Source organism: Nyctereutes procyonoides, unplaced genomic scaffold (genome assembly GCF_905146905.1).
Source record: "Nyctereutes procyonoides isolate TBG_1078 unplaced genomic scaffold, NYPRO_anot_genome, whole genome shotgun sequence".
Classification (NCBI taxonomy): domain Eukaryota; kingdom Metazoa; phylum Chordata; class Mammalia; order Carnivora; family Canidae; genus Nyctereutes; species Nyctereutes procyonoides.
Window position 1 is genome coordinate 3,198,384 of NW_026575024.1, and position 21,617 is coordinate 3,220,000.

A 21,617-nucleotide genomic window follows, 5' to 3' on the forward strand; every position below is an offset into this window, starting at 1 on the left:
AGGTTCCCTTTCTGTCCAGAGATCAGAGATCCCACAGGATCTAAGGTTCCCATCCTCGACGTGCACCAATACTCTGCAGCCACAAGGTGGCAGCCCCCAGATCCGCGGAACCTGAGAGATGAAATGTGACCGGAGACAAATGGGGCAGGTGGTGGGAGAGGAAAGGATGAGCACACTAATCATCTGCACTCATCAGCCTCCCCTCGGTCGTTCAGGGCTGCCCCCCCCCCCCAGCTCTCAGGATCCTCTACCACGATAAGCACGCCATGAGTGCTGCTAAGGATTAATTTTGCCTCGAATCATCCACGACAGTCAAGGTTCCCGCAAACGCCAGGCACTCGCCCTGAGTGTCATTGCGGGGTCCTTAGTGCAGGCAGCTTGAACACGTGCCTCCTCCATCTCTGCCGGGGGGAAAAGCACGTGGAACAGCAGGTTTCCACTCGCCCAGGAACTGGCGAGTAGGATCCTAACTGAAAATGAGGCAGCATTACCTTCATGACATTCTAAGAAGAGACCCCAACATTTAATAGCAGACACTTCAGCACCCCCAAATCACGGCCAAACGGATCCCATCACCTGGCAGGCCGCCCTCTGCCACTGCAGCCGTGGATGTGAGGAGTCCTGGGGCAGGGAGCCGGCCGCTTTCTGCTTGCCTCATTTGGAGCAGGAGCTGACCTGCCCCCCACACTGGGGAGGGATGGGAGGCTTTCTTTCCATTCTGGGAAACCACTGGGTTGGATTTTTCTAGGGAATGGAGTCACTGGTAATGGGTGCGGTTGACAAGGCTGAGGGCCTGGCGCCCCATCCCGGCTGCTTGGACAGTGGTGTGAGTGACCAGGCCCCGTGTGCCACCCAGGAGACGGGAACTGTGATGGACAGCAGGACCAGGACAGGGGAGGGGAGAAGGGCCCACCAATGCCTCCGTCTGGCATGAGGAGACAGACTTTCCCAGGCTGCCCAAGTAAATGTCAAAGAGGGGACGTGCTGTGGTCTGAGAGGGCCGCTGGGAGGGGAGGCGGAGGCAGCGCCAGCGTGGCCACCTGGACGCCTTCTTCTGCGCAGAGGCCAACCACCGTCGGCGAAAGTGTGGAAGGGGGTCTGTGAGACAGGAGACCTCTGTCCCTGCCGGAGGAGGCAGAGCCCAGGGGAGGGGACTCATATTGTAAAGGGGACCCATCTCCATAGCCCAGGGGCCTGGGGCAAGGTGCCCACGATGGAAGGCAGGGATTCAAAATCCAGGGTGCAGGATAAATTATACATCTCCTGGTCGGAGCTCCCCATGTTATGTCCATTCATATAAAATTTACCTTCCCCTAAAAGGATTCTGATTTCAAGGTCCTGTTTCTTCAAAGTCACAAGATAAGTGTAGTTTCTCAGAACAGCTTCAGGTAGGGTTAAAGAACAAAACCAAACACTGACAACAGAACCCCAGGGGAGGGCTGTGTCCCCATTCAGGGGAGCTGGTCCCCAGCCCAACTGTGGCCAACTGAATAACCACAGCTCACGGAAACATGGAACAAGTCCCCTGGTGCACCGGAGAGTGACCTCAGCGGGCGAACTGGAGGGAGCCCCTGGGGAGGGAGCCAGGTGCTCGCAGGGGCAGGCAGGTGGGGCACAAAGCAGAGAACAAGCTGTGAGCCTGGCAGTGTTCACTGGACAAGTCTTTCAACTCCTCTGTATGTTTAAAACTTTTTTTAAATGATTTTGGGGGAAAAAATCAGAAAAGTGAATCTGATTCCAGCCCAGAAAAATCCAAGCTATTATCAAGCGTACTCTGAGCCTCACGTCTAATATGGTGCATCGAGCACATGTACCCCCATACCTGACACCCACCAAGAGCTGAAGAGTAGACTTCACAGGAGAATGAAATGTCACTTGTATTTCCTGCTCTGCTTTAAGGGACTGAGACATTTTTATCTGCCCCACGTTGGTTGCTGCGGTAGTCGTCACACGGGCTGATGAGAAAGTGTGGCCCTTATGTTTTAGTATTTTGTCAGCCACCAAGAGCTGCTCAGAACATTCCTTTGGAGAAATTTTAGTCTCTTGCCCCTGTTTGTTCAACTAGTAGTTGTAGATGAGCAAATGGGTGGGAGGGTGGGGAACGCTGCCAAGTATGACTGATTGGAGTGTTTCTCGCTTTTTTCAAGTATATTTTATACTAATTTTATTGATAATGTAAGTACCGAGCTCTTTCTTCGGTTATTTGTTTATGTAAATGTTTTTATGCTTTTTCAGGGAAGAAGGGAGAGAGCGAAATTTGAGGCTATTTTGTGTATCCTCCTGCCTTAACATTGTCCTGTGCAGGAAAAATGCAGATTTCTGTTAATCAGAACATCTTCAACTGAACCTGCTGGATCACCCATCTCATTATTATATAAGACCAATAAGTAAAAAGCATTTCATTCCAGCATTTAGAAAATTGAGCAACACAGGACAAAGCACAGCCTTTTCCTTCTCCTTGCTGTACGAGGGCAGGTGTCTGGTGAGACAAGAGTTTGGAGGGAAAGCTTGGTGGTGGGCATTGGTGACTCTTCTCAACCTGGCCCACGATGAAGGGAGCGAAGGGCCCGGCTGAGGGCAGAAGAGCAAAATGGAAGGGAAGCGAGCTCAAGGTGCAAGTGTTCTAAGAAACCTCAGCTTCTTAGCATTCACCTGCCCTGCAAATTATCGGAAACCATAAATCAGGCCGCTTAGTGACCTATCCTTGAGCCAAGAGATAGCCGAGTGCCTTTAAGCCCTGGAGAAAATCAACAGAGATAAGCAGATGACCTTGCTAGCGTGGCCAGAGTGCAGGGAGGGGTCGAGACCGGATACGCAGTCCAGGCAGTGGGTTCAAACTCGCAGACTTCTAAGTGCCACCAGCAACGCAGTTTTCTCAAATGTGAACTGCCGAGGATCTTGTCCAGATGCAGACTTTCATTTGAGAGGGGAGGTAAAATTTGACTCTACCCTCACAGGAGAGGAAAATAATTTCACCTGTACCCTTCCACGTGTTTTTTTTTTTAAGATTTTATTTATTTATTCATGAGAGACACACACAGAGAGAGACAGAGGCAGAGGGAGAAGCAGGCTCCATGCAGGGAGCCCGACGTGGGACTCGATCCCTGGTCTCCGGGATCACACCCTGGGCCGAAGGCAGTGCTAAACCACGGAGCCACCAGGGCGGCCCCCCTTCCAAGTTCTTGACTGAGAGCTCACGTAAGAAAAGACAGATGCGCAGGAGAAAAGCAGAAATTGAGGAACACGTATGCTTCCTGAACGCGTGGGAGAGACCCCAGGAAAACAGAGTCACTCCCCCAAATGGCTCACGCTGCCTCCTTAAATACCACCTCCAGGTAAAGACAAAAGACATTCGTTTTGTTTCTTCAATTCCATGTAGGGGAAGGGAAGGAAAAATAAGATGAAAATGGAGAGGGAGGCAAACCATAAGAGATGCTGAGCTCTAGGAAACACTGGGGTCACGGGGGAACGGGTAACCAGGTGATGGGCATGAAGGAGGGCACGTGATGGAAACTACCCTGAAACTAATAAAAAATAAATAAATAGAGACAAAACATGTTGGAGGGGAGCCAGTTATGTGAGTTTACTAGGAAAAGAACAATAAATGGGTGTGGCTGTTTGGCGGATTTAAGTCCATACCTTAATGAGATAAGAGTTGATAAGCGTTTCTAGAGACCTCTTCCTCTTTCTGGTACAGAGCGGGAGACACGCCTCTTCCAAAACGGTAACTTCTCAGCTTTCGGTGATTTCCCCATGTCTGTGCTGTTCCTTAAAACATATTTTGGGGTGGCAAGTTCTGCTTCGCTGCACCCTCTTACGGTCCTTTGTGGAGGGTGCTGAGAATTAAGGTGATGGACGTCAGAGCAACAGGGTAGAAAAGCAGACAGATGGTCGAAGACTCAGGTTCTCCGCGACGCGGGGGCCTTCGTAAGGAAGGAGGGACCTGGAGAAGCGGTGGGAGATACTTGCTTCGATGTTAGGTTGAAGGAGAAAAGGTACTCAGCCGTGTGTGGAGACCAAGGAAGACAAGACCATTTTAACAAACAACATCTGGGTAGAGACCTTCTGCGTCTCCACCGCTCATCCCTGACGGTAGGAACGTTACTTTTCTTTCTGGCACTGGGGAGGGCGTCTTTCATGCAGGAATTTCATCTCCTGCTTTGAAGAAAAAGAAGAAAGATAAGACGGTTTTTCTTGGACTGCCTGTTTTTCGGGTGCCTCCCACTGGAGGCAGTAGACCCTCCAGGGGCCTGTTTGGGGGGGGCGGTGTTCTCTCCTTCACCTGCTGTGGAGCACAGCAGCTGGGGACCCTGCCAGGTGCCTGGGATCGCAGGTGAAACGTACCCTGGATTTCTCTAAAACCACCACTCAGGCTAGGACAGGTCTATTCGTGACGATCCCATTTTCAGAATTGCACATACATTGCCCAGTGTTCTCATGGTCCATTTCTTCAAGAGCGAATCGCAGAGGACAGGGATTATTTGCATCCTGTTGTTTGAAACAGGGTCTCTCGGAAGATTTTTTTACAAACGAATGATCTCTGTTCTTTCGCTGAGCATGATTCCCTGCTTGACAGAGCTGTTTTACGATGTTAAAGGAATCAAACAGAGACCTTTAGACTGAGGTGGTGTCGGGTTGGGTCTAGAGATTTAGTGGCCACCTCATGGATGATGAAACAGCAACATCCAAAAATAATCTACCATTTTATGTACCACTTTATGACTTAAAAACCTCCAACATGGTTAATTTTCCAACTACCAGAAAATTATTTTTAAACCCCCTGATAAAAAGACCACAGGCCCACATGGAGTGGTTTCGCCAGGCCAGCCTTACTCAGAGTCTGGGCTGTCCCACAGTGGGATCTTAAACCCGTCAGTCAGGAGCCAGCTGATTAGCACTAGTGAGGCCATCTCCCTGGTACGACCCCGGCTGTCCCCGAAAGGAAAGTGACCTTGCAATAACCCAGCTACTTTCTTGCCCAGTACACCTTCCTCGTGCCTACAGAAGTCCCTCCTTTTGCACACTCCTTGGAGATGCCTTCCACCTGCCGGTGGGCTGCTGCCCCACTCATGCATCATTAAATGAAGCCAGTAAGACCTATGAAATTTTCTAGGTGGAGTTTTGCTTTTTAATGCCCCCAGAATTACGTTTTTATTAAACGGCCACTATCTGGTAGGCTCAAAAGAAGGCACCTTCTTGTCAGAAGTGAGTTAAGGAAAAGGAACAAAGGGCCTTTGAGGATGTGTGCAGCTCCAGGTGTGCTCCTGGGGAGAGCTGGCACTCAGTCTGGAACTTGCGTGTGAGCACTCGAGAGTGTGAGCTCCTCCTATCACATCACTTTACTTTTATTCAATTTCCGTCCTAGTTCCCTGTTTGACACCTTCCAGGGGAATAAGAGGAATGGGGACTCAAGAAAACACCAGCAGTGCTTCTCAGATGCTCCTAGTAATGTTGGCATGCTCGTTGCTGAGTATTAAGAAGGGACACGGCGCAGAGTCTCCTGCCCACCGGTTCTGTGAGATGTCCAGGCAGAAATGAGAGAAACACAGGAAAAGAACTACATGAACAGCTGCTCCGAAAGCTGAGAAGTTACCGTTTTGGAAGAGGCGCCCGGGGAGATCCTCACGTGTTGGGGTGTCTCCCGCTCTGTACCAGAAAGAGGAAGAGGACTCTAGAAACGCTCATCAACTCTTAACTCATTAAGGTATGGACTTAAATCTGCCAAACAGCCACACCCATTTATTGTTCTTTTCCTAGTAAACTCACAAGCAAAACAAAACCCTACCTGAAATGTCCATACAGCATTTCCTACGGTGTAACTGATCTCAAGGAGGGAAAAGTCCAGATTCACAAAAACTTACACGTATTGTTTTATTATGTACAAAACCAAGCATATAATAATTATAACAGCAAATAACAAACATGCTCGATTGGGTCAGGCCATTTTAAACGGACCTCTGTACATGCACATGAATAAATTATAAATACTGCTTCTCGGTTACCTTGAAACACAGTACCACCTAGAGTTTTCTATTTTTAACTATTCAAGTGAGCATAAAGAGGCGTTAGACAAAAAAAAAAAAAAAGGCGTTAGACAATATTTAAATCATGAAGGTAGAGATTGTTCTGTCTCTCTGGGAACTAGCCTACTGGCTTACGAACCAGGACGAGCCTTCCTCCTTTCAGACCACAGCTGCCATGAGCCCAACGATGCCCCCAATCTTTATTGACACAGGCACCCCCCTGCCCTGCCAGTGGATTACAAACCTTCGGCCAGTGTCATCATTAAAGATTTGAGAAATACTCCCAAACTAAAGAACTGTAGCTAATACCGACAGGTTGTTGCAGTTTGCTTTTGTATGTTTTTACAGCTTCTGCTAACTGATTCTAAGCCTAAAGTAGTTCTTCTTAACTTTCTCTACACCTTTTTTTTTTTAACCTTGGATTATTTCAATTGGCTTAAACACAACATGTACGTAAACAACTCCCAGAAATGAGAGGCACTTCTTTGAATACAGTGACACGTCCCCAGACTAGCAGGATGCTGGGTTGCTTGGACCTGACCAACCACAGGAGGCCACGACTCCGCTTTCCGGCGCCGTCTGCGTGAAACTGGTGGGATTCTTGTCTGCAGCATTTAGAACATGAGGCTGAGTCAGGTGTGTGTATCGGAAATCATGGGATCGAGATTGTGCTTACGTTCTGCAGTGAACCCATGCTGTTCATCAGGAGCTCTGATCCAATCGCAAGAATACTGGTTAAAATAAACCATTAACCTGAGACAAAAACGTGAACAAGCAAAGTCACTTTTTCAGGCTTTTAAAATTGTCTCAACATGTGACATGATAACCGTTCCCCAAATGAGGCAACTGACTTCGATTCAAAGAGCAAGGGACAAATATAACATCCGAGGCACCACCTCTAAATTTCTTAATCAGGGTGGCCTTCGGCTCAGACATACACAAGGCAAAGTGAGCATGTGACCCTCACCCTGCAGGACCTCCAAGACTACCCACACAGAGCATTCCTGGAGAAGGCAGCAATTTGGTGTAAACCCCATAGTATTAATAACAGGAGCATGTATATGGATATAATGTGCTTACAGAGATTTATCGGCCCTAAAATCTTATAAAGAGCTGTGTTACAAATCGTAGCAGAGGAAGCATCATGAATGAGCGGCAGTGCCAGCTGTGTAGAAAGGACTAGTGCGCCTGTGCTCACAAGCAGCAGCCCAGGTGAAGGACACATGGGGTGCCATGCAGCAACCACAGAGAGGTAAAGGAAGAGCAGTGCTACACTTGCACACCACAATGCATACACCAAGTGTAAAAGTTACAGCGTAACTGAGAACGAGGGAAGTAAGGTCCACTAGATGAACATCTTTGTTCCTGTTAAAAGGTACAAGATCCTAGTGCAAGACCATGTTCTCTCCAGTAGGGTGGTGTGAAAGATAAAGAATATAGGATGGAATCTATGAAAATCTAGAAATACAGTCTTGGAAGAAAAGAAAACTGCCATAAAAAAATTGTATGTGTTGTTTAACATACTATTAAGGTCAGATTTTTAAGAATGGGATCTTAATATTTAACTTGTGCCCATTATTTCATTAATAAATGCGTCTTGCCCTTGTGCTATTGACTTAGGTGACTTGGATGACATGAGCTGCTCTGTGAAGTCTGCAAGCTAGTATATATATATATATACTTTCAAATGAAAAGTGCTAAGTTTTTAATTTTCCCCAGAGGTAAAAAGAGAAAAAGAGAAACGTCTATGTATGAAAACAAAGAGAATCATTTAAAGAGAGAAAATCAGCTGCAGTCATTAAAACATCCTGTTTATCCAGCAGTCAACCAAAGGTTTTACAGATATTTACAATTTCAACAGAAACCCCACAGTGCAACCAGAAGACCGAGCAGACCACGGGATCGGGTAAGGATGTTAAGAAGACACTCCCAACTCCATCTGGAAATGTGTCCTCACCCCTCTGCCCTGAAGCAAGGTGATAAAATCCTGCTCTTAAAACGGATTATGCCAGCTACGGACAGCAGGACCCAGGTCTCAAAGCAGTAATGTGATTACTGTGACAGTCACAGTGCTTTCATGTGTATCTATCTGGTTTCAGGCCTTTCATGCACAAACTCTAAATGGTGGCTTTCCTGTCCACCTCTTCCAGAAGGCATACACGCCAGAAGCGCCAGGGTGCTAAAGGCTTCACTCCTGGCTCCCGCCCACCAGTGAGGGTCCTGCTGAGACCTACTGCTTCCACCTGGACAAGTCCCTGCCCTACTTAACCTCAGTGAAGGGAATCCAAAGGTGGACTTCACCACCACCTCTGAGTTTCATTAAAACACCTTGAGAACAAAACAAAATAAAACAAAACACCCCCCCCCCCCCAAACCATGAAAGTATTAGATTCCATGGTCTGGAAAGAACAAGCAGCTTACTGATACTTTTGCTCTCAGGAGAGGCTCCCTACATTGAGGAAGAGCTAGACCCTCTCCTAGGCCTGAAATAGCACAACTTCTGCTTGGATAGTTTACCAGGAGGACACCAGGAACCGTACTTCATATGTTTCCGATTCCACACAGTTTAAGCCGGCGCGCATTACATTTTCCATGCAGGTGCTCTGCATGGAGTGTGGGGGGGCTGAACCCTGCTGCCGGCCTCAGGTGTGGGCTGGCTGCTGCTTCCAGGGTAGACCTCTCCTTCCCTGTCATTTTATGTCTTTATATGGCACAGACCTGGGTTAAATTTTATCTAAAGGGCTCTCATTCACTTAAGACTGTCAATACCAAGAAAGGCTTATTGAAAGACACCCTTCTTTGGAACGAAGCCTGGTGTGGCTGGGGCGAGGGTGGGGCTGCACCGATGGGATCTCAATCCACGACTGAGAGTGAAACGTCCTAAAATTCACAGTATTGTCCCTTTCGGAGGAGCTCTAACGTTTAAGGTGTCTGCACGTCTTTGCAGCTCACCGTTGTCTCGGTTATTATTTGAGTTTATATGTGCTTGGCTTTGCTCCATTGGTTTTGGGTTTCTTCTCGCTGGACGTGGTGGCAGGGGCGCAGGTGCTCGCAGCCCCCTTCTTCTTCAGCGCCGTGTGTGCCTGCGTTCTGGGGGCCGGGCCGGGGTCAGTGGGGTCTGCAGCGCTGGCCCCCCGCGCGGGAGCTCCGGGGCCGCTTCGGTCACCGCGGTCACCGCAGGCCGCATGCCAGCCCTGCTGCGGCCTGGGGCTCTTACTCGCTTTCTTTGTCTGCTCCTCGGTCCTCGCCTCGAGGGCTGGCCTCTGAGAACTTGGCCTGCTGCCCCGCGCGTGGGGGGCTCTGGGGGGACGGTCAAAGGCGTAATAGGACGGCCGCGCTTCTTCGCGGGACAGGTCCTTCCTCCGGGGCGCAGGCGGCTTGCCAGCCGCGTCCTGGGGAAGCCTGGCTGCAGCGCTGGCCACCAGCTTGGCCCTGCCCGGGCTTTTCAGAGCCCCCAACGTGGCCCCGGGGCCGGTGGGAGGCCTGGCCCGGGCGCCCTTCCCCTTCTCGCCCTGCACCGTCTGCATCTGCAGCCACTCGAGCTGCACAAGCCTGTCGATGTACCTGGCGAGCAGCCCGGCGGCGCCGCCCCGAGCCGCGGGGCTGGGCTCGGTCCCCGGGGGCGCGGCCAGGTCACGGAGGTCCCAGGAGCTGAACGGGGCGGGCAGGAAGTCCGCGTAGCCGTAGGCGGGCGCCGGGGCGGCCCAGGGCTCGGCGTCGGGGTCCGGGCCCGACCCCGCGGCCTCGTCGATCTGCTCCGCGCGCAGCTGCAGCTCCGGGGGGGCGCGCGCGGCAGGCGGCATGGGCACCCGCTCCGAGTCCGACAGGTCGCTGGCGCTGTCCTCGTCCTGGGCCGCAGCCTCCTTCCTGACCTTCCTGCACTGCAGCTCCAGGAACAGCCGGTCCCCCGAGGGGGCGCCCCGCCGCCGGGGGCCCGGCGGGCTCCTTTCGGGGTCTCCTTGCAGGGAACTGCTTTCCCGGGGTCCGTCCTCGGGCGGCGGGGGGGACACGTGGGGCACTTGGGATGCACTCTGCCTTTTTCCTGAAGAATGTTTTGAACGTTGCACTTTATTCCAAGGTGGGCCAGCATTCATGTTGCTGTGAGAAATAAAACTGTGATTCTTAGTTCATAGGACACAAAGCGGCCTGGCTGTGATTAGACAAACAGACTGGCCTGTGCAGCGGCAGTCTGAGCCGGCCCTGGGATGGCCCGCAGGGCCCGGGGCGGGCGGGCGGCTCCTGCAGAGCATCGGGCCGCGCCGGGCTCTAGCCAAGCATTGCGGGTCGCAGGTGCCAAAAGGAGATGTATGGATTCTGCGGGGTATCAGGTGGTACCACTTAAGAACAACACTGGCATTTCGTAAAGTGCTCATAGTTTTAGACCAGTCGTGGGTACTTAAAAAAAAAAAAAAAAAAAAAAACATCAGTGTGGAGAAAATCTGTCCTAAACTCTCAATCTGTTCTGCTAATAAGGAACAGCGTTTAATGACACTAACGGCTTAAAAGCCAACGCTTTCTTCTTCAAGCGTTTTCTTTCAAAGAAAAGTAAACAAGATGCAAACTGCAAATTTTGCAGCACTTAATCACTGATTGGTGGTGATTCTGAGCCGTGTAAGATCTTAATATGGACAAGGGTAGCACCGACAACCTGCACCTCAAATCAAAAGCTTATTAGAGTACTTTCAAATAGGAAACGCATTTCAGGAAAACTGTGTTTAAAAGGAGAGAGAGAAAAAAAAATCATCTGGTGTCTTAAAACACAGTATGAATGAGAACATAGGATTACAGCTGAATGATGACTTCAGTGAGCGCTACTAGCAGAGCAACCGATTTGCCCCCAAGGTGACGTAGGCTGAGGCAGGACCTCATAACAGAGTTGAAAATACTTTCTTTTTTTGTGTATTTACCCAAAACATAGCATTTCACTGGGATTCATAATACTTCTCAGGAACACTAAATTGGGTAAAAGAAAATGGGTGGTAAACATGCTGTCTGGAAACATCAGAGGTTCACCTGTCCAGTGGTTTCTACCACAGTAAGCAATCATTTGAATACATGTTGTTTCTTAATAAATACGGAACATGTGGAATCGTGGCCAAAAGCCAACATGTGCTCAGTGTATGTTGAGGAAATGGATAAAGGAATTGTCGTTATTTGGAATCCATAACCAAACCTGTTATAACTTTTGTTGATTTTAGCTGTCAGTGCACATCAAGAAAAAGTGATTATCAGTATCCGTTTTATTAAAAAAAAAAAAAAAAAGGAAACAACCAAAGATTGGTGATTATGGGGCTTACCCAAAATTACAGACCCTGCTAACAGTGACAGAATTAGGAGCTCTGGAATTTTTACTAACTAGTAGTGTTTAAAACCATTTTGCCCACTCATGTCTGCTGTTATATCATAAAAAATATAAATACGTATTTCTTATCCACAGACACTGTTTTTTTTTTTTTTCCCAGCCATACATATTCAGCTTGGAGAACTGATGTAATGTGCCTTTTGCAAGACAAAGCAATCAAAATTATTTACCTGCTTTTCTGATGAGATTTATTCACCCTATTCCCTTTCTTGAAAAAATCAGATGGCTGATCATTTTCTAGGGTTTGATGGACTGTCTAAAAAAACAGACAGGGAGTAATAAATACCATGACAACACATACACACAAAGCAAACAAAACGGCAGAACAAATCTAAGTAAGATTTTCCCTCAAAATTTACATCACCTTTTCTGTAGTGCTTGAAATATTCTTGCTCAATCTGTTGGCAGATGATGACAGCTGGGGAAGTGACTTCTTTATTCCTCTTATATTTGGAAAGGAGTCCTCACCACCGGAACTAGAAGCAACAGAACACTGCCCGTAAGTATGGGTTGCAAATGGTCCTGCCACCAAGTACTGGGCTGGCTTCCACTTGTTTGTTTTGAAATACTTGCCTAGTATTAAAATGTTGGGGGGGGGTACCACCTCCTGTTTACAGGTTCATCTTGTTTTTTGAAACTTTCTCTCCTTATACACACACACGCACACACACACACAGAGTCTCCTTGGAAATAACACCTTCAGGAAATATGTGGAGCTAATTAATAATTAAGGTCGGGTGTTACTCCAATCTCCGATGTCCACCCATTCATTCATTCAACAAGCAATTACAGGAGAGCCTTGAAAATGGCCAGGATTAGGCACATAACCCCGATCTCATGGAACTAGAATTCTATTGGGCAGGCTCCCCTTTAATTCTCCTGCCTTCAGGATCACATCAATCCACTCAAAGATCACCAATATAGTAATACAGATCATCATATAACAGCATCTCTGGGAAATTCTGTTGACTCGAATCAAGAAATGCTGTCTTCCCCGAGTGGGTGGCCTACTAACAGGGCCCTGATCTGAAAGTGAACGCTTTCTTCCATAATATCCTCCGCCTCTGTAAAATAGAAAAGCGGTGAGATAGAAGGCCTTTTTTTTTTTTTTTTTTTTTTTTTCCCTTCCCCAAACTTGGCTGTATTCCTTTTCATCAGCGGGTATGCCTTTTCAGCCGGGGTACCCAGGCTCTCACAATTCATGACCTACCACCATCTGCAGGCTTGGTTCATCTTCATTTTAGATGTAGAGAAGGTTCTTTACCAACCCTCCCTTGATAGTCTGGTGTTCCTTCTGCTTTGTCCTTCTGGACAGTATTAAGGGAACCCTCTCTACACCACGCCAGGCCCCAAACTGCTGCCTGGAAATGGCACTTCCACCTTTTCCGCTTCATTTCACCTGGCGGTTCAGCGCAAGTTACAGTGTTTAGCAGGGAACAAGTGCTTACAGGGTCTTAAGATGCTAAGCCAGCTCGCGGTTTCCCTGACCGTGCAGGCTCCCACTGAACAAAGCTGAAGGTCTGGGAGTCTGGCTACACAGAAACGCGCCCCGGGCGCCAGGGCCCCAGTCGGGGGGCGGCGGCATTGATTCCTCACCAGGCACTGACTCTCCGCCCCACGTCTTCCCCGGGGGCTGGGCGCCCGCAGCCGGCCGGCCGCAGCAGCAGCACCGCCCCCCTCCCCACCCTCCGGGGACCTGGCCGGCGGGCCGGCGGCAAAGCATTGTGGGTGGTGCGTGGTCAGGACGTGTGTCCTCTGGGCAGCGGGGCTCCCCCGGTCTGGCCGGGGCTCCGGGTTGCAGCGCGGACGTCCAAAGAGCTGGCGGGCCTCCAGGCTTCACAGGAGCCGGGGGACCGGCTCGGGCGCCCCCGCCCCCCCTCCGCCCGGGAGCCCCCGAGTCCAGGGGCCCGAAGCATGCATTCGCCTGGTCCTCGGCGGGTGCAGACACGGATCTGCACGGATCTGCGATCGGTGGGCGCGCGGCCCGGGCGGATGCACACGCAAATGGGTCAGACCTGTCCGGCGATCGCCGAGGACACGTGACGAGGCCGCCCGCCAGGCTTCCCGGCGCGGGGCGGGGAGGCCGGACCCGGGCGCGCTGCGGCAGGGCCGGGGCGGCGGCGGGGCGGGCGCGCGGCGTCACGGGGGGCGGGGCGCAGGCTCTCCGGGAAGCTGCGCCCCGACTTGCAGCCATGTAAGTAAGGCGGCGGGCGGGGAGGAGGGCGGGGCGGCTCCGGCCGCGCAGCCTTCGCCCCAGGACCTCCGCGGAAGCCGAAGGGAGGCGCCCGCCCTGCGCTCCCCGGGCCGGGGGTGCGGGGTCCGGAGGAGCCCCCCCCGGAGACAGCGCGCGTCTCTCCGCAGCCCCGCTCCGGCTGCAAGAAGCGGAAGACCTGCGCGCGGACTCGGGGGGCGCGGGCGCGGGCCCGGGCCCTCGTCGGGCGCGGCGGCCGCTGGGGCCTGGGGAGCTCGGCGGGGACCCCGGGGTAGCGGGCGCGGGGGCCCGGCGCCGCCCGACGGCCGGACGCGCCATGTCCGGAGGCTGGGGCTCGGCGGCCCTGCCCCCCGGCCCCGGGGCCCGGAAGCCCGCCCCGCGGAGCCTCAGCTGCGTCTCCGACCTGGACGGCGGCGCGGCCCCCGAGCCGCGGCCCTGCAGGCCCCCCGGGAGCCCGGGCCGCGCGCCGCCGCCGCCGCCGCCGCCGCCACCGGCGCCGTCCGGCTGCGACCCCCGCCTGCGGCCCATCATCCTGCGGCGGGCGCGCTCGCTGCCCAGCTCGCCCGAGCGCCGCCAGAAGGCCGGGGGCGCGCCGGGGGCCGCGTGCCGGCCGGGCTGCAGCCGGCAGCTCCGCGTGCGCTTCGCCGACGCGCTGGGCCTGGAGCTGGCGCAGGTCAAGGTGTTCAACGCGGGCGAGGACCCGGCCGTGCCGCTGCACGTGTTGTCGCGCCTCGCCATCAACTCGGACCTGTGCTGCAGCAGCCAGGACCTGGAGTTCACCCTGCAGTGCCTGGTGCCCGACTTCCCGCCGCCCATCGAGGCCGCCGACTTCGCCGAGCGCCTGGCGCAGCGGCTCATCTGCCTGGAGCGCGTCACCTGCTCGGACCTGGGCATCAGCGGCACAGTGCGCGTGCGCAACGTGGCCTTCGAGAAGCAGGTGGCGGTGCGCTACACCTTCTCCGACTGGCGCAGCGCGCACGAGGCGGCGGCCCGGTGGCGCGGGCCGGCGGGCGCCGGGGGCACAGAGGACGTCTTCGCCTTCGGCTTCCCGGTGCCGCCCTTCCTGCTGGCGCTCGGCTCCCGCGTGCACTTCGCGCTGCGCTACCGGGTGGCGGGCGCCGAGTACTGGGACAACAACCACGGCCGCGACTACAGTCTCACGTGCCGCAACCACGCGCTGCACATGCCTCGCGGGGAGTGCGAGGAGAGCTGGATCCACTTCATCTGAGGGCGTCTCTCGAGCCCAGCCGCGGGGGCCTCGTCGCTGGGCTCCCCCATCCTGGCGGTGACTGTTCCCCCCCACCCACCACCACCACCACCACCACCACCACGGCCTGGGCCTTCTGACTTCAGCTTCTGCTCCAAGGCCCCCAGGCTGTGGCCCTTTGCATCATCTACTTGAAACGTCTGTGTCCCTAGGTCTAAAGAGTAGCCTCAGGTGGCCAGAAGGCCGTGGTATAATGCGCTGGGGGAGGGTGCTGGGTGGGCGGAGGATGCACGGCGGTGTTGGCCCCTCTGGAGAGGGCCTAGGCGGGGTGGGTGGGTGGGTTGGTTGGTTGATTGGTTGTTTTTTTGGAAAGTCGCATCCTCCTGCTACGAAAGCCTGTGACTTTTGCATGTGTCCTGATTGGGTCTTTGTAAATGTAGCTGTTATTTATTGCCATTGTGGTGTTGGAACATTTTACCCTTGTTGGATGCTTTCTCAGGAACAGTCTGGATTTAACGAGCTAGAATATAAGTCAGTCTTGTGTGTTTGTGCCCATCGTAAACAGAATGTACGGTGTGACTCCCATCACCGTCCCTTGAGGCATTTCTGCCCTGGGACAAGGAAAACCTGAGACTAGGTTTGCTTGCCAATGTCTGTAGACTTCGAACAGTGGGAAACTATTAATAGGCAAGAAATGTATGCCTCATCAGTCATCACACAGCCATTCCTGGGAGTTCAGGCTGCCCTGCTTATTAGGCGGTGTGTCTTCTACGCCAACAGCCGAGGAAGGTAGGGAAAAAGCTAGACTTTGAAAACTACCAAAACAGTCCTTTCTCTTGCACTCTCTTCTCTTACTTCCTGTGCTCTCCTTCTTTGTGTTTGGTAATTAATGTATCTGCATGTTATCAGGCCATTCTGTTTAGGTTTGAGGCTACCTAAACATTTTGAGGAATCCTGCCTTAAGTTATTTCAATTTTCAGACAACTCTATAGAAAAATGTCAGGCAGCAATGCTCTTTGCAGTTACCTTTTTTGATGACTAAGGTGACTCTTGTGTCTGCTTAAGGGTCAGGAAATTTCAGAAGTCAGGTTATCAAGTGGAACTGGCAGGTGTTTTCATCAATAGCTGGAGCCCTGGAAAGAAAAATCACCAATATTTATACTTTTTAATAGTTTTAAATTGTTTTTATATACACCCAGTTTTATCAGCTACCTGCCAACTTTATTCTTTGTGCCTTCAGATAGAGTTTCTAATATTGTCTGGACTTTTCCCCCCAGTTTTTAAAATGTTAAATGCTTTTCTTTATTTTTTTTATTTTTTATTTTATTTTTTTTTTTTATCTCCAACCAAGAAGTCAAGGCCTTTGTCCCCTGCCGGATGCCACGATGACTTAAAACTCCCAGCAAGGCGCTGATGACTTCTTTTGGTGCTGAGTGGTGGTCTGGCAGCAGGTGCTAGCACTGCGGTATGGAAAACCCATCCAGAATGAATAAGGCCTTCAACTTGTGACTCTTGGTTCTGATAACAGTTGAAACCAGTGTGATTAATTTGTGATCACTGTCACCAGTGAATTAACTCTGGATTTTTGAACACTTAATAACATTTGTCAAATCAGTATGTCAAAGATACGCTTTACCTTTTAACCAATTTGTTTTTATAACTGCAACGTCTGTGTTTGTGAAATTCCAAGAAGAGGAATGACTTTCTTTGGTACTTTTTGACAGTAAGAACACTGAATTTTGGTTTAAAGTATTGTGATTCAGTTGAACCTTTGGCTTAGCACTGTGCACTACATTGACATGCAAGACAGAGTGGAAGCCTGGTTCCATTTCCTGCTGTTTCATAAACTGTCCAATTAGGTCAGCAAGCCTGAAAGAGCCTTGGCTGTTGTGTCCTTGGCCCCAGCCCAGAGTGCAAGACAATTGTCCAGAGCATTCAGGTATAAGAGTTAGAGCTGCCAAATGTATTGTTGTGTAAAGGCATGTAAAGAATCTTGCCTTTGTGAAAGTCACTTGTCAAAAAGGTTCTGGTCATGGAATATACAGTAAATGTTTTATCTTCAATATTAAGAGAACCTCAACGTGCCTTTTAAAAAAAAATCAACATTTAAAAATTTAAGAACTTAAATATACCTGCCTAGTTGATAAAGAAGTTGGTAAAGTTCAGCTTAAGGAGAGCTTTCAGATCCTAAAAATGGCTATATTGCTTAGCTGTTAAAATTTTGCAGTGGATTGTGCAATTGTGGGGGTTGTCTCCCGAAACATATTTTAAGGTCATTTAAGATGATTTTACTGAAGCCTAAGTATTAAAGTATGTGGATAAATTATCATCTGAGGTGTGTCTTTCTTGTAGTCTAATTCTAGAAATAAGACTTAAGAAACTTCTTGTTTAAATCATTGCAGACATGAGTCTTACTCTTCCCAAAACACTCTCAAATTTAGTGCCTTTGCCAAAAAAGGAAAACTGTAGGACTCAGCTTTAGCATCACAGTTGTGTTATGTCTTTGAGAAACTGAAATGCAATCTTCTATGCCAGGTCAGTGTTAACATCTGACAAAAAGCTCTAAGGGAACGTGGGGTATGGGATAGTGATTCCACTTCTCTCTCAAGGCTTGCTGGATGCTGTGTGAGGAGTAATGAATGTGGATTGAGCCCCTCACCCAGTACGAAGCCTGGCACACAGGGGGAGGAAAGTAACGTTGATTACATTTATTGTGCGCTCACTCTTGCTTGCTCACAGTGATACGTCCTGCATGTGGTTGATTTCATTTAACTCTGAAAATTACCCGGTAGATAATATCCCTGTCAGCTGATGAGACTGATGCTCAGAGAGGTTTAGTGATTCTTCTAAAGACCCACAGCCGGTAAGCAGCAGAGTCAGCACTGAAACCTATACCAAAGTCCACATGCTCGGCCCTGTGACAGGATGTGCTTGTTAACTTTAATTGGAAGTCCAATTATGATTGATTGATAAAGCTTTTCCATCTAACACCATACTCTAAAACCCTATTTAAAAACAATTTAAAAAAAAATAAATAAAATCAATTCAAATAAGATGATCTGCCTTTATCTTCCATGTGGTGGTTTACTAACCCATCCCCATGCTTTCCAGACACATGAAACAGTAAAGATTATCATTTTTCTTCTCTACTAAAAAGTGGCAAGATGAGACGAGTTCAGGGCGCTTGTCCACTGTATCCGTTTCTGAATTGCTTCATATTTTAGACCACAGATATTTCCACTGATCTTGTTATTTAAACTGATACTTTAAATGGAAATGCTCTAAAAAGCCTGGGCCTATCCTGATGATGATTGTGCGCAGTACCACGTCTGCATGGCCGCAGCCTAATGTCCCCCAGGAGTCTGGGGTTTAGCTAATTAGGGCGGGAGGCACCCCCCCACCCCTGCACAGCATCCCCTGCTTCTAGGAAACCCGGGTGGGGGCGTGGCCTCGAGGGGGCGTGGCCTGGAGGGGCGTGGCCGGGCAGCAGCTGGCGGGGCGCAGGGCTCAGTGGGGACTGGCCTCATCTGGTTCGCAGTCCTCGCAGGTTCTCCCAGTGACCGGGGTCTCTGCGGCCCCGCCCAGCCGCCGCCCTCCAGGGTGCCCTTGGGCAGGCCAGGGGACTCCCGTGCCCGCTGGCGCCCTGCAGAGAGGCAAGTCGGGGCAGCAGGGCGCGTCCGCACCGCGGGGGGGCCGTGCAGGGCCCCGCGGGGATGCCTGGGCCTCCTCTGGGGCCCCGCCCCGGGCCACGCCCACCGCGGCGCCCCTGGCTCCAGCCTCGGGAGACCCCTGCGCGGCCGCCGCGTGCGAGGGGCGGAGCCTGGCCCGCGGGCTGCGCTGATTGGACGTCGTTCCCGCCGCACGCGGCGCTGATTGGGCGGACGCTTCCCGCCCCCTGTCGGCCGTCTGAGGAGCCGTGGCGGGAGCCGAGGCCGGAGGCGCTACGCGAGGCGGCGGTCGTGACGGCGGCCCCTGGGGCCCGGCGCGGAGGCCTCTTCCAGCCCCAGGTGGGGCCGGGCGTCGAGGCTGGCCTCCCTGACGGTGGGGCTGCGGGGCTGTGGCCTCCGGCTGCGACGGGCGGGCAGACAGACGGATGGCCAGCCCCCGCCGCCCCCGACGGTTGAGCGGAGCCGTTACGGAGAGGCCTGGGCGGCGCGGAGGCGGGGCTGAGGGGCCGACTCGGGCGGGCGGGCCGGGCGGGCCGGGCGGGCCTCGAGCCGATCTCGGGGGTGCGGGGCCGGTTCCGCACCGCGCGGCCCCTTCCCGGGTCAGGGGAGGCGGGTGTGGCGGGCGTTGGGCTCGAGCTGCAGGCCGGGGGCGGGGCGGGGCGGGCCGGGCCGGGCCGGGGCGGGGCGGGCTCCGGCGGCCGGAGAGGAGGTTCCGGCCCCGCCCCCGCCGCCCGCGATTGGCTGGGGCTCGGGGTGGGCGGGGCTTGCGGCGCTCCCACCTGCTCCTGCGCCCGCGGTCCCGGATTCCGCTACGCTGGGCGGGCTGCCCCCCGGGACCGCGGGAGGGAGGGAGGGAGGGAGGGAGGAAGGGCAGCGCGTGTGAACGCGAACTGTGGGTGCAGGGGTGGAGGGGGCCCTGTGCTGGTCCGCTGGGCTCCGGGGTCGGGGGTGCGGGGGGTGCACCTGCTGTCTGCCGTGGGTGGGTGCAGGGGTGGAGGGGGCTCCTGTGCTGGTCCGCTTGGCTCCGAGGTCCGGGGGGTGCACCTGCTGTCTGCCGTGGGTGCAGGGGTGGAGGGGGCCCTGTGCTGGTTCGCTGGGCTCCGGGGTCGGGGGTGCGGGGGGTGCACCTGCTGTCTGCCGTGGGTGCAGGGGTGGAGGGGGCCCTGTGCTGGTCCGCTTGGCTCCGGGGTCCGGGGGGTGCACCTGCTGTCTGCCGTGGGTGCAGGGGTGGAGTGGGCCCTGTGCTGGTTCGCTGGGCTCCGGGGTCGGGGGTGCGGGGGGTGCACCTGCTGTCTGCCGTGGGTGCAGGGGTGGAGGGGGCCCTGTGCTGGTTCGCTGGGCTCCGGGGTCGGGGGTGCGGGGGGTGCACCTGTCTGCCGTGGGTGCAGGGGTGGAGGGGGCCCTGTGCTGGTCCGCTTGGCTCCGGGGTCCGGGGGGTGCACCTGCTGTCTGCCGTGGGTGCAGGGGTGGAGGGGGCCCTGTGCTGGTTCGCTGGGCTCCGGGGTGGGGGGTGCGAGGGGTGCACCTGCTGTCTGCCGTGGGTGCAGGGGTGGAGGGGGCTCCTGTGCTGGTCCGCTTGCAGGGGGCGGGGAGGGGGCGGGGGTGCACCTGCCGTCTTCCGTGGGTGCAGGGATGGAGGGGGCCCCTGTGCTGGTCCGCTTGCAGGGGTCGGGGCGGGGGCGGGGGGGTGCATCTGCTGGCTGCCTCGTCCTTCGCTCGTCCCCGGAGGCTGTACACGGGCAGGTTTCCCCCGAGTAGCCCCGGGGTCCCAGCTCCCAGTGCCCTGGACCTGGATAAGTGTCCGTCTGCGTGCGTCTCTCTGTCCCCGTTGTGTTGCGTGGCGCCTCGCGAGGGTCTGTTAGCCTGTTCTCTCATTGTAGACGACTGTGCCGCTTTGTCTCCTTCTGCACCTGCGTGACCCGTTCAGTGAAGGGTGCCAACTTTCTGGTTCTTTGGGAGCCAGTGTGCACCCAGCCTTGGGAGGCAGGGAGGAGTCACTGGGTGGTCCAGTTTTCCTGACTTTGAGTCGGCCTGTGTGCCTGATAGTTTTCCTTTTCCTCAGCTGACTTCTTGCAGGACGGTTGTCTGGGAACAGCTGATCAGCTTTCTTTGTGCCTCTTGGCCATAAGTGATTCTGTGCAGTATTTCATGTCTTCGGAAATTACCTTGTTAAATCCAAATTCACTTTATTTTAGTTGTGAAGACAGAAAAGCATCAGGACGTAGGGGTACTTGCCCCCCCCCCCGCAGTCGCTGTTCCTAGGAAGAGAGTACACACTGGTGTCCCTAAAATATGTGTTAAGTGTTTTAACTTTTTAGTCGAGTTTTCAAATTGTGAAATAATATGAGTCTTTAGCTTTACAAACATACCTTCATTGCAGTATGGTGTAGGCCAGTATGTGTAGAACTGTTTTCATGACTGAATATTGTCAGAATATCAAAGAATTGAATTCACTTGTGATATTTATGATTGGTGAATTTTGGATAAGTAATAAAATATCTACCTATAAAGTCAGAAATTAGTATATGTTCCATAATTTTATTTATTTATTTTTTAATAAATTAATTTTTATTGGTGTTCAATTTACCAACATACAGAATAACACCCAGTGCTCATCCCGTCAAGTGTCCCCCTCAGTGCCCTGTTCCATAATTTTAGATAAATTAGCAAATGTATTACAATCAAGACTTTTACATTTGTGTTCTATTGGCAGTATGATTTAAGGATTAAAACAATATGTAATTGTATTTTAAATCTACTAATTTGAGTATATTTTCATCAAAAATGTGAAATAGTATAAAAATATTTTTCCTTTAGGGGCACCTGGGTGGCTCAGTCAGTTAAGTGTTCTAGATCCCAGGGTCATGAGTTCAACCCCGGAACTGGGCTCCAAGCTGGATATGGAGCCTACTTTAAAAAAATTTTTTTCCCCTTAAAATTTTTTGTAATATTAAATATTCTCCTAAGATTAAGATAAAATAGTTATTAATGAACATTAATCGTAAATAAAATTATTTCAATAATAAACTATTTTAAATAAAATTTATTAAATAATTTTATAAAAATAAACTTAGTCACCATTCTAGCGTTTACTTGACCTCTGCCATTATAGAATCCATACTGTGTCCATGCTGTTTATGTCTAG

The 21,617-nt window shown here is 52.3% G+C and overlaps 4 protein-coding genes across 11 annotated transcripts in view; 2 read left to right on the forward strand and 2 right to left on the reverse strand.

The window, feature by feature from the left end:
- Positions 1-6,717, reverse strand: part of CDH26 (cadherin 26) — a 50,321-nt gene extending 43,604 nt beyond the window's left edge. Inside the window, exons 1-2 of the mRNA XM_055304594.1 lie at positions 6,700-6,717; positions 3,640-3,684 (exon numbers count right to left, since the gene is read on the reverse strand). Of these exons, the coding sequence (XP_055160569.1) occupies positions 3,640-3,684; positions 6,700-6,717 (63 nt within the window). The remainder of the gene's footprint in view (positions 1-3,639; positions 3,685-6,699) is intronic.
- Positions 5,872-13,458, reverse strand: FAM217B (family with sequence similarity 217 member B). Its single transcript, XM_055301251.1, has 4 exons — positions 13,401-13,458; positions 11,750-11,861; positions 11,556-11,641; positions 5,872-10,121 (listed from the first exon to the last, which is right to left on the reverse strand). Exon 4 carries the CDS (start codon positions 10,115-10,117, stop codon positions 8,990-8,992), a length of 1,128 nt encoding a protein of 375 aa, XP_055157226.1. The 5' UTR covers positions 10,118-10,121; positions 11,556-11,641; positions 11,750-11,861; positions 13,401-13,458; the 3' UTR covers positions 5,872-8,989.
- A 62-nt stretch (positions 13,459-13,520) lies between these two features.
- On the forward strand, positions 13,521-15,101 carry PPP1R3D (protein phosphatase 1 regulatory subunit 3D). The gene has a single exon (XM_055301259.1). It carries the CDS (start codon positions 13,914-13,916, stop codon positions 14,823-14,825), a length of 912 nt encoding a protein of 303 aa, XP_055157234.1. The 5' UTR covers positions 13,521-13,913; the 3' UTR covers positions 14,826-15,101.
- The window catches only part of SYCP2 (synaptonemal complex protein 2), a 47,173-nt gene continuing 39,120 nt past the window's right edge, over positions 13,565-21,617 (forward strand). For 5 of the 8 annotated variants that reach the window (XM_055301222.1, XM_055301207.1, XM_055301215.1 and 2 more), the window contains exon 1: positions 18,725-18,811. The gene's annotated coding sequence lies outside the window, so the exon portion shown is untranslated. Of the gene's footprint in view, positions 13,580-18,724; positions 18,812-21,617 lie in introns of those variants that run through there. The other 3 variants (XM_055301192.1, XM_055301199.1, XM_055301185.1) reach the window with 2 other exon arrangements.

Bases quoted from the DNA above. Each gene is read 5' to 3' on its own strand.
- FAM217B (XM_055301251.1), bottom strand. From the start codon at position 10,117: ATGAATGCTGGCCCACCTTGGAATAAAGTGCAACGTTCAAAACATTCT.
- PPP1R3D (XM_055301259.1), top strand. From the start codon at position 13,914: ATGTCCGGAGGCTGGGGCTCGGCGGCCCTGCCCCCCGGCCCCGGGGCC.